This window comes from Mirounga leonina, unplaced genomic scaffold (genome assembly GCF_011800145.1).
Source record: "Mirounga leonina isolate KUSES-001 unplaced genomic scaffold, KU_Mleo_1.0 Mir_126, whole genome shotgun sequence".
Lineage (NCBI taxonomy): Eukaryota > Metazoa > Chordata > Mammalia > Carnivora > Phocidae > Mirounga > Mirounga leonina.
This window is the reverse complement of record NW_023270314.1, coordinates 11,963,238-11,981,097: the sequence shown is the minus strand read 5'-3', so window position 1 is coordinate 11,981,097 and position 17,860 is coordinate 11,963,238. Positions and strand designations below refer to the sequence as shown.

The 17,860-nt window shown below is 45.1% G+C and overlaps 1 protein-coding gene across 2 annotated transcripts in view; it reads right to left on the bottom strand.

Moving 5' to 3' along the window:
• The window catches only part of CPM (carboxypeptidase M), a 69,696-nt gene that overhangs the window by 24,429 nt on the left and 27,407 nt on the right, over positions 1-17,860 (bottom strand). For both annotated transcript variants that reach the window (XM_035002176.1, XM_035002175.1), the window contains exon 3: positions 3,819-3,916. In XM_035002176.1, the coding sequence (XP_034858067.1) occupies positions 3,819-3,916 (98 nt within the window). The remainder of the gene's footprint in view (positions 1-3,818; positions 3,917-17,860) is intronic.

Here is a 17,860-nt window from a genome sequence, read left to right as displayed (position 1 = left end):
GGTGTGCACACGGAGGGCCCAGACGAACTAGGAAAGCACCTGCTAGTCTTACGAAAATGAGAAAGGCAGAAGCTCAGAAACACTCCTCTCACGTCGTTCTGGAAAGGGCATGAACACCAGGTGGCAGAGGCTTCTCAAAGGGTGCTGTTAGCTACCCTGCGTGACTGCACAGCAATCACGGAGGGGGAGGCAGGCAGTAGAAAAAACGGACTTGGATTTATATCCAGCGTTACTCTAAGAGCTTGCCACTTTTTTACATGGTGAATAAGACCAAATCTTCTCATCGATGAGCACCGTTAGGTATCCATCCAAACAGATCATAGATCTCTACGTCAAAATGAAAAGAGTACAAACAGAACACTTAGCGGGCAGCAGAGAGAGTCAAGGAGGCAGACCCATAGCTGGGTAAGGCCCGGCACTTGGGCTGGGATTCAGACAGCCTACGACCAAGCACACACCCCCACCAAGCACTTAGTGTAGCCCATGCTCATTAATGTTGGCTCGTGTTATTACGTGCTTGTAAAGCACCGTGGAGAAAGTAACTTGCCAGTCTGATCAACAAGGCACCGTGAGCCAGTGTCATTGGAAGGACATGAGCCAACAGCAGGGTGAAGGGAGACAAGAAAAATATTATACAAGAGGAGGCTTAATATCACTTCTTTTATAAAATACCTGCCTGCAAAGGGGCCATTTTAAGTTGATTTTGCTACCCAAAGTTTTTGCAAACCCTCCAGCATCGACCAAATTAATCCATCTTCATGATTCCTAAGGGTCTATTAGCCAAAAAATGTTTCACCTAAATACAGCAAACCTTTACATTTAGCTTCCAGTTGGAAGGAACCAGAGGGACTAGAGGCACAAGGAAGCAAAAAATCCAGAATGTAGGACATTCTGCAGGACAGATAACTAATTGATCAGGTCTCTTTATTAAGTCTAGAGTCACGAAAAGATCCTTTAAATGCTAGAACAAAAGATTCAAGGGAATGGACCACATGTGATGCATGGTCCTGGACTGGATCCTGATGTAGACAATCTGGGGGACATTTGAGAAACCAGAAAGTGGGGTAGAAGATAAAGACAGGATAAACTCGTATTGACATGAAAGGGTGGCTAGTATTAACTTACATGTTACAAATAGTAAATCAGCATAGCTCATTTAATAGAAGTGCACACATGCACACACAAACACCTAGGTGGATAAATAGTAAGGAATTAACTACTAATTTTTGGAAGGTCAATATACAATGTTGTTGTTGTTGGTTTATGTTTTTTTCTGAGATGTACATGACTGATTTTATAATAACAACAACAGATTATCTTTAATTTAAAAAAGACCTGATTCTAAAACAAGGTACAAGGACGTAAGGTAAAAATTCATGGGGGAAAATAGCAGGTATGATCAGCAGAACTGGGTCTTCCTAATGCTGGGGATGTTCACTGCCATCTAGCCATGTATTCAGTGTGGGAAACACACACACCTCTGTGGGGTGGGGTCCAGGTAAGAGAGGAAACATTTTAAAAACAGTGTGATTGGGGCGCCTGGGCGGCTCAGTTGGTTAAGCGTCTGCCTTCGGCTCAGGTCATGATCCCAGAGTCCTGGGATCGAGCCCCGCATCGGGCTCCCTGCTTGGCGGGAAGCCTGCTTCTCCCTCTCCCACTCCCCCTGCTTGTGTTCCCTCTCTCGCTGTGTCTCTCTCTGTCAAATAAATAAATAAAATCTTTAAAAAAACAAAAAAAACAGTGTGATCACTTCTGTCCAGCAGGCCATTCTGTGCATAGATGTCCCCTGTGGGGTTCTCCACGCGAGGCCCACAGACTCCTAGAAGATCCATACATCCTGAGGTCAGCACCCAGAATCTGTGGCGGAACAGCAAGGCATCTACCTAAAGAAGGTGAGAACCAGTGCCCTAAAATGTTAGCTATGTAGCATTTTATAGTGGGTTCTCGAAAATGCTCTTTCAATTCCAAAAGATCTGAGAGAGGAAGAAGGCTGGGTCAGGTGGTTGGACGCTCTACTCAAACACACTCCTCTGCTCCTGAGTGAAGCCATCACTGTCCCCAGCTCCTCGCAGCACCAGGAGGGCAGAAGGCACAAGATCTCACTTTCAGGATAAGTTCCTCAGTGGCCCACAGAGCCCGGACACTACCACCGGTGGGGACACATGGGGGACACACGGGTAATCACAGGGCCTCAGGTCCCCGCCCCAAGGTGCACTGGGACTTCACCCTTTCTTGATCTCAGTCCTTAGCATTCCTCAAAGAATCAGGGTGAATTAGAGAGCCCCGATTTGATGGGATACATTACCTACCCGAACAGCAAAAGGCCAGAAGTTTGGGAAGGCGCATCTTAGAAAGAAGCCAACTCAGAGGTGAGGGAGGGAAAGGACTCTGGCTTCTCTTTCAAAGTTTCAGTTCGGAGGGTTATTTCTGAGCACCATGCTGGAACCCCCGAAGTGCCAGGAATTCAATAAGTAAACTACTGTAGTTAACGAGTGCTGTATGTCTCCTACTAAAGATGGACTCCATGGACCTGGATCCATAGACGACATAGCAAGGGGGAGGTCTGGGCTGCCATCTGCGGTGAACAGTTGTGTGGTTATCACACCAACGCTGGTCAGACTCCCAGCGACATCAAATCTGACAGGTACAGCGCGATCACACTCAGCAAAGTCACGGGGGGACTGACCTTCCATCCGCTCACAAATCAGGTCCAAAGGCCTACGCCTTTCTTAGAGGCCAGTGTCTGCACCTTGCTCCCATTGCAAGAAGTCCTGTCCTCCCAGCAGGACAGGTCGGGCTGCGTGCGTCCTGAGAGGTGGACCTTGCTCCTGCGGAGCCTGGGCTTGGGGAGGGCTAAGCCAGGACAGGAAGCCCAGCGTCGGAAGAGAGCCCGCCACCCACACTGCTGCCAACTCCCATGTGCCTTCACGAGGCAGTGGGTTGCACCCCACTGGACTATGCCTTTACTTCGACGCTCCTTAAAGGTAAGCATGTTTTAGAGGGCGCTACACACATTGCCATGTAAATTTTCCTGACTGTGACGACTGGGAACGGTCTTTCCCTTCCACTTCACTGCCCAGGCGCATGGGGTCCCGGGAACAGAAAATACCGCAACTGTCCCATTCCCCAAATCCTCTGAGGAAGCACGGTAAGAGACGGACAGGAGCGCCCTCAAAGGCCTGAGGGGAATGACTGCCAAGTGGGGGAGGGGGGTAAGAGGGTAACGGACAAAACAAAATAAATATCATGACATCAAACAAAACAAAAGGAGAGTTTCTCTCTGATACGTTGGAAAAGAGGCAAGACATTACAGAACTTAAGAGCATTTGCTGAGTGAGAGAACTGTAAGCTTGATTGCCCATCACCTTCAATACTGAAAACGCTGAGTAGAAGATTAAGACAAGGTAACAAAAGCTTTCAAAAAGTCAGATATCAGGAGTTTGGAGAGCTCTCCGGGATCTTCTGATTGTTTGAATTCAAATATACTACAGCTCCGTAGCTGGGCCAGCTGGATGTCCCCCAGGAGGTGGGAAACACCAGCCCAGGGCGGGCTTCAGGGCCTCGGCCGGCCGTGAGGGCTTGGGCGCTGCTGTTCTTCCAGTCCCGGCACAAAACGAGCTCCAGGGAGCCTCCCGGGGCACTGGCTCTGGTGGCTGTTGGACCCTGGTTCCTTCAATTCTCCCAGAAGGCCTCGCGGCAAGACCTTTCCAGATTTTTTGGTACGATTTATGCTGCTTCCTTAGCATTTACACGGAGCTCGAGAGACCCGAGGGGAAGCGTGTCTGGTGACCTTTCCGATACTCAAGGCGCATACATACCTCGTCTCCGTGCATGTTGGCCACGTATTTGAACTCTGGAATCCCAATTCTGTGCTCCTTTGGGAAGCGCCCCACGACAAGAACCCACAGGTTTCTGCCTTTACAGGGAAGAGAGAGAGAAAAATAAGTTGTGTTTGCAAATGACAGATGAACTCCAGGGAATGAGCAGAGAAAGCAAACTGCTGCTTCTCCCACCTGACTCGCGTCTCAGGACGACCGAAGCGCCTAAGTAAGACTAACACCTCATGCTCAAAATGCTTAGTTCACTTCCAGCCCCAACCCCTTCAATTTAGCACAGATATTTCACTTATTATTTCAGAATGTGATTTTTAAAAATTGAAGGCTGATTAGGCTACATGGGTCGGATTTTCCCAAAACGTTTATATACTTTACTCTGAGTTCCTAAGGCTTTATAGAAATGACCTTGCTAATTCACACAATTATACAAACTTAAATTATAGTTGATGGTTGACTGGGAGGGTGCCGTAATTCTCAGTTCAAAGAAAGGGAAAAAAGCAACAAGGAATAAAACACGGAACACAGAAGGGAGATTGTTTTTCAAGTACCAAATCCTGACTCTTGTATCAAACACCCACGAAACAGCTCCTTTGCAGTGAGTGTCCTTGATGTGCGTGAGTCCTGTCAAGTAAACTGGCAACCGCAACCCATCCCAACGAGGCCTCAAGGAGTACTTCTAAGTCCTACTCCTGCCGTGAGGAGCATGATTCGGGCGAGGAAGGGCAGAGACTAAAAATCGCTGAGGATTTGCTCTGTGTAGACATTACGGTTGGTACTCCGGTACAGCTTATCTCGGTAATCCCTTGTCATGACCCACCGAGATGGATTTTTAACCAAACTTTACAAATGAGAAAACTGATCTTCCAAACACTTAAGTTGCTTATGATCACACAGCCAGTAAGAGGCTGTGATTTGAGCCCCAGAGCCAAGACGTGATCTATTTGACTTCGATTCTAGGGCTCCTTCCACTAAAGCAAACTGCCCATCTCTCAGGAGGCTTGGTTTCCTAATCAGTAAAATGAAGAGGTCGCTTTCAGTTCTAAAATCATCTCTTTCAGTCATCAGCCTCTCTTAATACAAAGACTTTAAAATTAGAAATTGAGGAATATGTTCACAATCTATCACATACGTATAATGCTCAAATATCTGTGATATCTGAGCCTTCTGTGGAATTCAAGAGCCCAGGGAAGGAATTTAACAGCAGCTGATGGGCTAATGTGGAACAGGTTTCTGTGGAATTTCAGATCCAGTCCCTTAAATCAGGGGTCCCACAGGCTGAGCACTCAGTTGGTATGAGGAATCCTGGAAGAAACAGATACTCAGCCTGTCTTTTTCACCATTCATTCTTAATTTATTGTAACAATATTTTAGGTACATTTTTCATGACAGGGTGATGCTTTAAATTTTGTTAACTGCAGGATGTCTCAGAAAATACCCACAAAATGCCGTTTATCTGACTGATGCCACCGACTAGAACAGAATCCTCACTCATTCATATATTCATTCAATTAGTACGACTATATCCAGCCATTTAGACATGTGATCAGACTGCACAGGTAAGTTACACTCTCTTAAAAAAAAAAAACACAACTCACTGGGTGTAAAGATTTTACTTATTTGACAGAGAGAGACGTAGCGAGAGGAAACACAAGCAGGGGGCAGCGGGTGAGGGAGAAGCAGGCTTCCCGCCGAGCAGGGAGCCCGATGTGGGGCTTGATCCCAGGACCCTGGGGCTATGACCTGAGCTGAAGGCAGACGCTTAACACAACTGAGCCACCCAGGCGCCCCACCCAGTGAGTTTCTGATCTAGTGGAGAATAGCAATGTGCAAACATAATTACACTAGACAGTGACATATACGGCCATAGAAGTGTATATAAGGTCCTGTTGTGCTTGTAGAATAAAAGAAATGGTTACTTCTTTCCAAGAAGGGGGATCACGAAAAGCTTTACAGATCTAGCGGTTTATAGATGAATTCTGAACAGGGTTTTGAAGAATGATTCTAAGTTTGCCATGTGGACAAGTATAATCCATCCAGTAATTTCCCATCAGAACCAATTCATTAACCAGAACCTTCTATTCCCCTGTATGATTTCTCAGGTCATCTGGAACTTCAATTCTACAAAGTTAACATTTTCATGTGAGCAAGGAAGTTTTTTTTTCTTTTTTTTAAGGCTGGGTGTGGAGCCTACTTAAAACAACAACAACAACAAAAAACAAGGGGCTTGAACTCACGACCCTGAGACCATGACCTGAGCCTAGATCAAGAGACGCTTAACCAACCGAGCCACCCAGGCGCCCCAAGGAAGAACTTTTTCTGAGCGAGCTAATAAACCTGGCTCTTTAGGTTTCCTTCTGCGGGATGCTTTTTTGGTAGCTATTAATGCTTTTAAAGCTAGAATGATCACAGATTTATACAGATTATGATTTAGTCCCCTCACAGGCAAGGGGGGGGGGATTCAAAATCATCGGAACATAATATTTAGCAATTGTTTTAACAGTGTAACAACCAATTTGCAACAGCCGGCCTGTTACATAAGGATAGGACGTAAGACAACAAAACCTGACTTGACAATGGAGATCCAAAGATTCAATCTTAATTGGCTTAAGGAAGGAGGGAGATCAATAAAACCTGAGTGAAGAAGTACTTTATGGGTAGCTCAATCTCAATTTTAGCATGAATGGCCCCTAAATGAACTGCAAGATGAGAAATTTACCTCGAATAACCTCAATGGCACAAAGTTTGAGAATGAAAACCAACCAATAATCCTAGAAGATATTTACGCAATGCTTTTGGAATGACAAGCTTCTTGAAGGGTTTTAACCCCCCTTTCCAAACACTGGCCATCTCTGGCTTAGACCAAAGTAAATGCACAAAGGACAAACTACTTTTCACAGTATGACTGCCAAGGTCAGGGTAATTTAAACAAGATTTTTTTTTTTTCCCTATCAAGGTTGGAAAGGCTACCTTTATTGCCCCTTTCTCATAGCAGGTATGCTGAAGAGTTCTGGAACGCTTGGCCTCTTTCTCTTCACTACAAATCAAAGAAACCTGGATTCCAAATATTTTGGTATCTATATTATATTCAGGAACTTGGAGCTTGACACAATCCCAGGGATATGACACAGGTGCCCGACTGGGTTTGTTCAGAAGATCAGGAAAACTTTACAAATTTAGAAGGATTCACAAAGATCCAAAGACAAGAAAGCAGGCAAAAAGTGCCACGAAATACTTTAGGAATTCAGGAGAAAGCCTGAAAGGATGGCGAAGTGTGGAAAACTAAGTATAGCTTCAACAGGTAGAAATGGGAGAAGTGTCATGCCCACATCAGAATCACCTGGATCCTCGTAAAAATGCCAACCCCTGAGCCCCATCTGCTGAATCAAACTGTAGGGGTAAAGCTCAAAACCTGCATTTAACAGGCTCCCTTGGTGATTCTGAGGCCCATTAAAATTTGAAAGCTTGCTGAGGCTGAGGCGGTGAACATCCAGATAGATCTGAGAGGCACTTGGTTTTTAGGTAAAACCGTCTCATTTTACATAGAATCATGAGCACACTTCTATGTTAACAAATATACTTCTATTTTACTACCTGAATACATTACCACTAGTTCAACCACTGCTCTTTTGTTAGATGTTCAAAAATAAGTTTTATGGGGCGCCTGGGTGGCTCAGATGGTTAAGCGTCTGCCTTCGGCTCAGGTCATGATCCCAGGGTCCTGGGATCGAGTCCTGCATCGGGCTCCCTACTCCTTGGGAGCCTGCTTCTCCCTCTGCTTCTCTTTCTCTCTCTCTCTCTGTCTTTGAAGAATAAATAAATAAAATCTTTAAAAAAAAACAAAAAAAACAAAAATAAGTTTTATGTGAACTACAGCATATCCACCAAAATTACATACAGAATTTCGAAATCAGAATACAAAATTATATTAACTCCAGCCATGTAAAAACAGATTGTTCATTTAAAAAGTACCATGGAAGGAAACTGCTCCATGGCATATAAAGCCTTAAATTAACAGATGGGTCTACAAGAGTCGACAGTGACGCACTATGAATGGTAAGAGCTTGAGTGACAGGGTGATAAAAATCAAAAAACTTTTTTCCCCACGTCCCTATCTTTCCAGTTTTTAAAAAATAAAACACCAAATTCTATCATTCATGAAGTACAGATCCTCTGCACCAGACCCCAGCCTAGGCACATTGTTACTTGACCTGCACAACACCTCCACGTGATGGGCAGTACCCACGACTTCCTGTCGACGAAATGGATTCAAGTGGCAGAACCAGGGTCCACACCCAGGTAGGTCTGTCTGATTCTAAAATCTGTATTCTTCTGATGATGCCAGGCTGCCTTAATCTCCCTGAAAGTACTAGATAGGCCAGAGCCAACGTCCCCCTGGGGGAAATGTTCCCAGGCAGTTCTTGCAATCTTGCGTTGCTATGGTTCACACCTGGAACAGGATCCAGGTGCCACCTGGCTACGACCAATGGATCCAGGACAAGAGCCCCAACTGGAGGGCTGGCTACCCTGTCAGGCTCTCTCTGCTCTGAGGGTTTCAGACTCTGCCTGGGTGGCCTGGTCACCGGGGCAGAGCTGCTGTGATGAGGAGGCACATTCCGGTTTTTCATGAGGCTTGTTTGTATGTATTGTATGACCCACGAAGCTCTGGTATCCAGGGGGATGAATCAGCGGCTGGTTTCCCAGCCTCCACAGTGCTCTGCGTATCCCTACAATCACCCCGAGCTAAGTCAGAGCCTGAGAGAGCTTGCCCGAGAGAGTGTCCTCATATATAAGTGGGAATAACAGCTTCATGGGCAAGGCTGTTGTAAGGCTGATGAATTCCTCCCTCCTTCCCTAAGGATGAGTCAAAGATCTGACACCACACCTTCGATTTCACTTGTGCACGTTCCCATTACCACACACACACACAGCTCGGCACACAGAGCTCAGCCCTACATTAAATAATGGGCGAGGTGAATACAGCACATCACTTGAGTCAGGTTAAACACTTGGCCTCCAAGTTCACATGGCCTCTGGCTTTGAAGTGGAGGAAAAGAGGTTCCTGCTAAGTGGCTCATTAAAAACCACACACACACACACACACACACACACAGCAGCAAACAAACAGGGACAGAAAGCATGGGCCAAAGTTTCCAGATTGGCTATGCTTGCACAGTAGCATCATTCCTAGCTCAGAGCCTTTTCTGTATATCCACTTAATCCCGACAACCACAAGTGGGAGGCACGAGGATGCTCCTTTCAGCCAGGTGGGCACAGTCTTAGGTAGCCTCAGAAGGCCATCATTCTCAAAGCGCGGTCTCGGGACCAGCAACATCAGCGTCACCTGGGACCTAGTGAAATATACACTTTCTCAGGCTCTACCCCAGATGTGCTGAATCAGAAACTGAGAGTGAGGACCAGCAGTCTCTGTTTTAATAAGAACCCAGGGGATTCTCATGCACACTGAAGTTTAAAAACTGCTGTAACAAGAGCTGGAGGTAGGGGTATTAAAAATTTCTGTAGTAGAGTTTAGCTTCTCCTGTTTGATATCCCTCTGTAACCAATCCACCCCAAACGATCCTTCCCTCCACTGAACGTTCATCATTCTTATCGCTGATAACCAGTGTGTGTTTTCAGACAGGGGCTCCCAGAACGCTAAAATTTTGTGGGGATGACCCAGAGGTGAGGAAAGTTTAAACACTTTGCTTTAAAATTACTCAGAATCTGCTCTACTTCTCCCTCTCCCTCTGCCCCTCCCCCTGCTCGTGTGCACGCTCTAAAAATCAATCAGTCAGGGATGCCCGGGTGGCTCAGTCGGTTAAGCATCTGCCTTTGGCTCAGGTCATGATCCCAGGGTCCTGAGATCAAGCCCCACATGGGGCTCCCTGCTTCTCCCTCTGTCTGCAGCTCCCCCTGCTTGTTCTCTGTCAAATAAATAAATAAAAATCTTTAAAAAAATAAAAATCGATCAATCTTTAAAACTACTCATGTGGGGGGATGCCTGGGTGGCTCAGTCGTTAAGCATCTGCCTTCGGCTCAGGTCATGATCCCAGGGTCCTGGGATCGAGTCCCACATCCGGCTCCTTGCTCAGTGAGGAGCCGGCTTCTCCCTCTCCCTCTGCTGCTCCCCCTGCTTGTGCTCTTTCTCTCTCACAAATAAATAAATAAAAATCTTTAAAAAAAAAAAAAAAATATATATATATATAAATAAATAAAACTACTCATGTCGGAGCACCTGGGTGGCTGAGTCAGTTAAGCAACTGACTCTTGGTTTCCACTCAGGTCATGATCTCAGGGTTGTGAGAGCAAGCCCTTGAGTCAGGCTCCCTGCTGGGCGTGGAGTCTGCTCTCTCTTCCTCTCCAACCCCCACACCCTCTCCCCCCGCCCCGGGGAGTGCTCTCAAAAAAAAAAAAAAAGGTAGTATCATAGTAAGACATCATTGGCAAGGCCTACCTCTTCAAACTTTTTTCCCTGGATAATCTCATTATATGTGTCTGCATCATCAAATAGTATTTGTCTGTGGACAGACATGATTCCAGAGCTGAAATAATGCTTTGAGTTATAGAAGTGCAGAGTGGGACATGAATAGAGAAAAATGGAACACAAAAGGACCTAAATCCTTGTCATGTGGAAGTGGAGTGGGGCAGTCTCAAGCCAGGTAAACAGGGGAGGCCCCTTAAGGATGCAGTAAAACCCAGGCACAGGCAAAGCGGTAGCCCAGTTACCCGCTGGAACACGAGCCTGCCTGACCTGAGAAGCCAGGACCGGGGCAGCCGAGGCTTTGCTAACCCACGGCTAGGAGACCACACTGAAGGCCCGCAGCCAGCACCAGAACCAGCAACTGCAGCCTGGATGGACTAAGGGCTCCTGGAGGCAACCAGACTCCTTTGTAAATCCCAGTATGGACTTAACAAAAATCAGACACATCTTCACTGTGAAAGCTACTACCCGTACAGAGGCTTAGCCTTTCATTCTCCCATTTATTCGTTCACTAAATAGGTATTGAATGCCTAGCCTGAGTCTGGCATTTAGTCAGCTGAAACAATTGTAAATCACGGATTACACTGGCCTGAAAAATACTAATTTTCTATTTTTTAAAAAATATTTTGGAATGTCCCTTTTTAAGTAATCTCTGCACCCAACATGGGGCTCAAACTCACGACCCTTTGATCAAGAGTCTCATGCTCTACTGAGCCAGCCAGGTGTCCCCTGATTTTCTGATTTCTGACATCACTTTCACTTGAAGGAAAAAAAAAAAGTCCAAATGAAGCACAATGTCTTATAAACTTTCCGTTATTTGGGGGGTTAATCAAATGTGAATCAAATCCCACGGCGCCACTGCTTATCCTGCAGTAGCCCCCGTGGCATTAAGATAGAACCCAAGCCCCTGAGTGTGGCATATCAGAACTCTCATGGTCTGTCCACTTTCTGCCTCAGCAGCCAGCCCCCAACCACAATCCCATACAGCAGGCTCTAGCCATTCTTGATTACGTGTAGTCCCAGAAGGAGCCAACCATCCGCCTCCACCTTGATGCATGCCATTCCTTCTGCATGGATAGTCCTCTGTCCCCCTGGTCAAAGCGGCCAACTTCCGCTGGACTTCTCAAGGCTCAACCAAGAGCCCTCTTCCATCCAACACTTTTCTTACCCTTCTCCTCCCTCGGTGCCATCCCTTGCCAGCCTGAGTTACTCTCCCTTTTGCACCTTCCTAGTACTTCTGCAACCCCTCTCCTAACACTTATCGAAACCGCAGGTTTTCCCGCAAGCAAGGGACAGTGTATCATTGTGCTCGCAGAATCTCGTACAATGCCTGGCACATACTCAGATGATTGATACGTGATTGTTGAATGGATGGATGACTGGATAAATTAACAACTCAGGAAGTCCAGCCGGAGCTGGGGTCAACCCTGGTCCAGAGACTAGATGGAGTTTTCCAGTATTATGGAAAAGCCTGCAGCTAGTCTACAAAGTACCATTTGGGTAGGATCTGAAAAGGATCCAATTTTCTAGATTGCAGTTCCAGAGTAGATGGACCTTCTTGGAGTATTACCATGGGAGAATGCAGCTATCCAAACCAAACACCTGGCTTTGTGTTAGATTCTTCCAACATTATGGGGAGATGGGGTCTCATTTGCTTACACATTTGTCCCCATGCACGGAACTAATGTTTTGAAATGATACCTGGGAAATGTAGATGTTAGGTTCCATGTTATTTCTTCCTGAACAGGTGACATGGGGTAGGAGAGGAGGTTGGAGATTTCAGTTTCTAAATCAGGGATTCTTCTGATTGCTGAGAGGCATTTCCTTTTTTAATTGAAAAACAGGAAAAATTTGAAGATGCATTGAGTTGGGATAAATTCTTTTTTAATTTCAAAACTAGTCACGACTCCCAGAGAAGTAGAGAAGCTTGTCTAATTATTAACCAGCAACCCAAACAAGAGGATCCTAGAAAATCCCTCTGCCTTTCTGAGCTGGCAAGTCTACCTTCTCTGGTCCGCCCACTCTATTCCCAGATCAGACGCTGAGGAATTGGTTCCCCTTCCTCTAAAGATTTTCATTTTTGGGGCACCTGACTGGCTCAGTTGGTTAAGTGACTGCCTTCCGCTCAGGTCATGATTCCAGGGTCCTGGGATCGAGCCCCGCATCGGGCTCCCTGCTAGGCGGGAAGCCTGCTTCTCCCTCTTCCACTCCCCACTGCTTGTGTTCCCTCTCTCTCTCGCTCTCTCTGTCAAATAAATAAAATCTTTAAAACAAATTTCATTTTTAAGCTATAAATTACATGAAGTTTTAAAAAATCAAGTTTTACTAGCCATCATTCTCAGATCCCAACCACCATAATCTCCCTGTTTCTTTCTAGTCTTTTTTTTTTTTTCTTTTCTTTAATATAGAGACAGGAAACTTGTTTTTTAAATCCCCCAAAGTGAAAATCTCTAGAGGCCTCATACTATAAAAAGCTGAGAACTTCCCTTTTCGGTCCCTCAGGAGAGAAGTTGAACATAACCAAAGCATCCTTTTGAAGAGCAGTGCAGCAATCGGTAGCCGAGTATTTTTTTTTTTTTTAATTTTATTTATTTATTTGAGACAGAGAGAATGAGAGAGAGAGAGAGCACATGAGAGGGGGGAGGGTCAGAGGGAGGAGCAGACTCCCTGCCGAGCAGGGAGCCCGATGCGGGACTCGATCCTGGGACTCCAGGATCATGACCCGAGCCGAAGGCAGCCGCCCAACCAACTGAGCCACCCAGGCGCCCCAAGTTGAGTATTATCTTAAAATGCAAACAGTGCTTAAAGAGGCCTTTTAAATCTTCTTTTAAAAGATGCAATAATTACAGCTAGCACTACACATCTATTGTCCATTTGCAAGTTCTCTTTTAAGGTTTGTCAGGAGCATTCACATTCAGTGTTGATGTTCCAGTTCTTTCTCCCCAGTTGTTCTTATGAGTTCCTGTAGGTGTCACAGAGCTGTGATTTGTGATGAGGTCAATTCAGATCCATTTGACCCAGAAAAAGACAGCGCGCTGGAGGCTGGCTTATCCTTACTGCCTACTTATTGTTACCCTAAGAACTCATCTTTTCGTGGCAAGGAATAATGGCAATTAATTTACTAGTTTCCTCATAAGCTACCTGGGAGGATAGAACATTTTCTTTCCATCATCCCACTCCCTGAGCTTGTGCTCTAAAAGGCTTTCATTTGAGAGTAAAGCAGGCCAGAGTCCAGACAGAAGGATGTGGAGCTCCTGACAGCAGGAGCCCTGAGGCTGCCAACATGAGACAAGCTTCCTTCGAGGACTGGACCTAACCAAAAACCAGGGCATCTGATGGATTTGTGGGATTAACAAAGGTAGATTTCTCACTAGTACCACTGTTCTGAGATTTAAATGTCACAAAGGAATCAACTATTTAGTAAGGACATCAAAACCAGTATTTCTTTTTTTTTTTATTTATAGATTTTATTTATTTATCTGAGACAGAGAGAATGAGAGAGACAGAGAGCACATGAGAGGGGGGAGGGTCAGAGGCAGAAGCAGGCTCCCTGCCAAGCAGGGAGCCCGATGCGGGACTCGATCCCGGGACTCCAGGATCATGACCTAAGCCGAAGGCAGTCGCTTAACCGACTGAGCCACCCAGGCGCCCCAAAACCAGTATTTCAGTGGCACACCATCTACCTCAAAACAGCATCTCGGATTTTTTTTTTTTAAGATTTTTATTTATTTAATTGAGGGGGAGAGAGCACGTGCAGAGGGGAGGGGCAGAGGGAGAGCAGAGTCGCCAATAAGCAGGGAGCCCGATGCAGCACGGGACTCAGATCCCAGGACCCTGGGATCATGACCTGAGCCAAAGGTAGACGTTTCACCGACTGAACCACCCAGGTGCCCAGCATCTGGGATTTCTTAAAAGATACTCAGTATCCCTGCAGCGGTACTTTATGTACTGACGCAGGTTCTAGAATCAAATTGCCACGGTTTAACCCCCGGTTCTGCCACTTACTAGCCATGTGGTATTGGGCAAGTTGCTTCATCTCTCTGACTGAATCCGTTTTGTCATCTTTGTTACGGGATTAAGAGTACCCACGTCTCCTGGGGCTGCTCTCTCACTTAACCCCCACAAGCTTTACGAATAGTGCCAGAAACATGGTAAGCACACATCTGCCTGAGGGCCTCAAGTACGCAGAACTGGCTGATGACAAACTTTAGGCTCTAGCAGATGAAGCAGCAGTGAAGCAATTAAAGAAAATTTTCAAATACAAAGTGCCTATAACATATGGAGAGAGACTTTCTGCCAGGAGTCAGCAGCAATGTGTGTTCCAGAAGATCTGCAGATCCGATCAGCTCAGAAACACCAATACCCACTTCGGTTTTTTAAAAAATAGAAGTATGGACCCAGAAAGTAAGAGGGGCTAGCTTGAGAAAACACGTCCTTCAAAATCTGTAAGCAAAACAAAAGGTCACAAACATTCCTATCACCAGACATCCAGTGAGTTTATTTTTTAAGGCCAGGCCCTGAATCTCATTCAGAATTCCCAGGACGAGATGCCGGAGGATGGCATTGAGCCTGGAGGTTGCACGTACACATGGCCAGAGGGCAGGGCAGGAAACTGGTCACCTCAGCTAATTGTGCTGAACCATTAACCATAAACATGTCTTTCACATTTTCTTACACGGCTTATTGTCAAAGTGATTGAAGTCATCACACAGATTTTAACTATCTCCAGTCTAATGAGGCTGGAAACCATGTTAAGATTTGCAGTCTGGAGGGACTCCAACTCATCACTGAAAGAGCGCAACCCAAGAGCTTGTAGATAAGGAATTTGTTCATTAACGAGTGAGTCAATGACATAAAACTGGTTATGAGCGGGTCAATGTCAACAAAAGGGAGGGGGGATGGTCCCAGATTACGAGACTAAAGAGACATTAACACTATATGCAACATGTGAGCCTTGACCGGATTCTAAGAAAAAACAAAAGTTATAAAAAGGCATTCTTGGGATCATTGGAGAACTTTAAAGTGGAGTATATTGTTCACTGAGTAGTATTTTTCTTGGTTTAATAATGGTGTGCTGTGGTAAGATAGGACGAAGTCATTTTTAGGTGATGCAAGCTGAAGTATTTAAGGATGATGTGGCAGGCTACTTAGCATTTCTAATAGTTCAGCAAAATCTATAGACAGAGATCAGAGTGACAAAGCCATGTGGCAAAAGACTAACAACTGGGGTTCTACATGAAGACTGTGTGAATATTTATTTTACTATTTTTGCAATTTTTCTACAGGTTTGAAACATTTCAAAATAACAAGCTGGGGAGAGGGGAGGTTTCAAAAAGGTAAAGGTAAAAAATCATGGCCTGATCCATTGGCTTCCGCAGCTTATAGAGATGAGACGCAGGATCAAGAAAGATCAGAGTTGTTCACCTGAATGGTGAGGCCATGAGGAAGGGAAGGGAGGCCCTTCCACAGGCTGCCTCTCCCCAGTGAAAACACAGGACTACCCTATAAAAGGAGTTAAGAAATTGCTATGTCAACTATCTCAAACCAAAGCACATTAGCTTCTTACATCTCTAAGGATAATGAGAAAGAGAAATCATCCCCACATAAATGTGAATGTTAACTAAAGGACAAACTTTTTTTTAAATTTTTACTACAACCGGAAAACAAACCACAAAAAGTATTTTTAAATCATATGATTTATGTGACCATTGACCCTTCAGATCACCAAGTCATTAAGCCAGAAAGGCCAAGTGACTAACATAGGATAAAAATAAGGAATCAGTAAAGCCTGGGTGTTGGGCAACTGAACCAGGACTCCCATCTCTTCCTCAAGACTAGACTTTGGATCAGGGGAAAAAAGGAATGTAAACAGTTGAAATTCTTCTCTCAGCCTCAATGTGATCACCATTCCCCTTCAGGCTTTAGTTGGAGAAGCAAAACTGTTCTGGGGGAGGAAGAGAGGGGAGGCAGGGACAGGGGCAGCAAAGTCTGAGAAAGAAGGGTCTGTCACCCAGCCCTACACAGACTCCAGAGAAGCCCTACTTTACCCCATGGATATCAGTGCAAGACCAGACGTCTGTGGCTTTCACGGACCCTTTCAATTTATCCTTTGACAAAAAAACAAACAAACAACAACACAAAACCCACAGCATATATTTGCTGTCAACAAACTTGAGAAGCTACATGATAATCACTCAAGTGCTTTCAAAGAAGTGGTGAATATGAGATTTACATTTCTGTTTGTTCATTTTTAATACAGCCAAGAAGAATATGGGCATACTTTAACACTATAGTTCTAGGTGGTGCCTAGAACGATAAGCTGGTGCTAATTTCTTTTCTTCCCTTTTTAAGATTTTATTTTTGGGGTACCTGGGTGGCTAAGTCAGATAAGCATCAGACTTGGGCTCAGGTCATGATCTGGGGGTCCTGGGATGGAGCCCCACATCGGGCTCCCCGCTCAGTGGGGAGTCTGCTTCTCCCTCTCCTTCTGCTCCTCCCCCTGCTCAAGCTCTCTCTCTCCTTCTCTCAAATAAATAAATCTTTAAAAAGAATAAAAATATTTTATTTTTAAGTAATCTCAATACCCAATGTGGGGCCCGAACTCATGACCCCAAGGTCAAGAGTGGTACGCTCCATGGACTGGGCCAGGGAGGCAGCCTAGCTGGTGCCAATTAATTTCTCTAACAAAGTAGCATGTTAAATTTGCTGTCCCTATTGTTGCAAAGTGGATACAAGTATAAACATTGACTTAAAAAGAACCAGTGCCCAGGCATTCACATCACTGCAACAGCCTACTTTCAGAAACTGTCAACACATTTCTCAAGCTTACAAAGCAATCCCCAATGGTGTTTTCAGCAGATCCACTCACAATGGTCACTCACTGAGGGGCATTATAGAGTGAGCTGCTTTAGTAGGAATTTCCATTCATTTTGGGCTTTTCCAGGGTTTCACTGAGAATTTGATTAGGATTACAAAGGAAGTAGCATATTTACATGATGTCATAATTATGGAGTCTGAGGAATAACTCAAAAGATTTTAGGAATCCTTGGGGCGCCTGGGTGGCTCAGTTGGTTAAGCGACTGCCTTCGGCTCAGGTCATGATCCTGGAGTCCCAGGATCGAGTCCCGCATCCGGCTCCCTGCTCAGCGGGGAGTCTGCTTCTCCCTCTGACCCTCCTCCCTCTCATGCTCTCTCTCTCTCTATCTCATTCTCTCTCTCAAATAAATAAATAAAATCTTAAAAAAAAAAAGAAAAAAAAATTTTAGGAAATCCTATCTGCTTAAAATACTGATGTTTTACATAATTTCCAAAATGTTTTCATACACTTCATCATATTACTTAATCCTCAGCAGAAACCCCACGAGATAAGTAAGGCAGGTATTATTATCCTCATTTCACTGGTGAGGGAAGAGGCTAGGATACCTTGGATTGGAAGTGTTTTTTGTTTGTTTCACTCTGAGACTAATGTGTGTGTGTGGCGTGTATGTGGTAATTGTAGTGTGTATGAATGTGTGGCGTGTGTGTGGTGTTTGGTGTGTGTGTGATG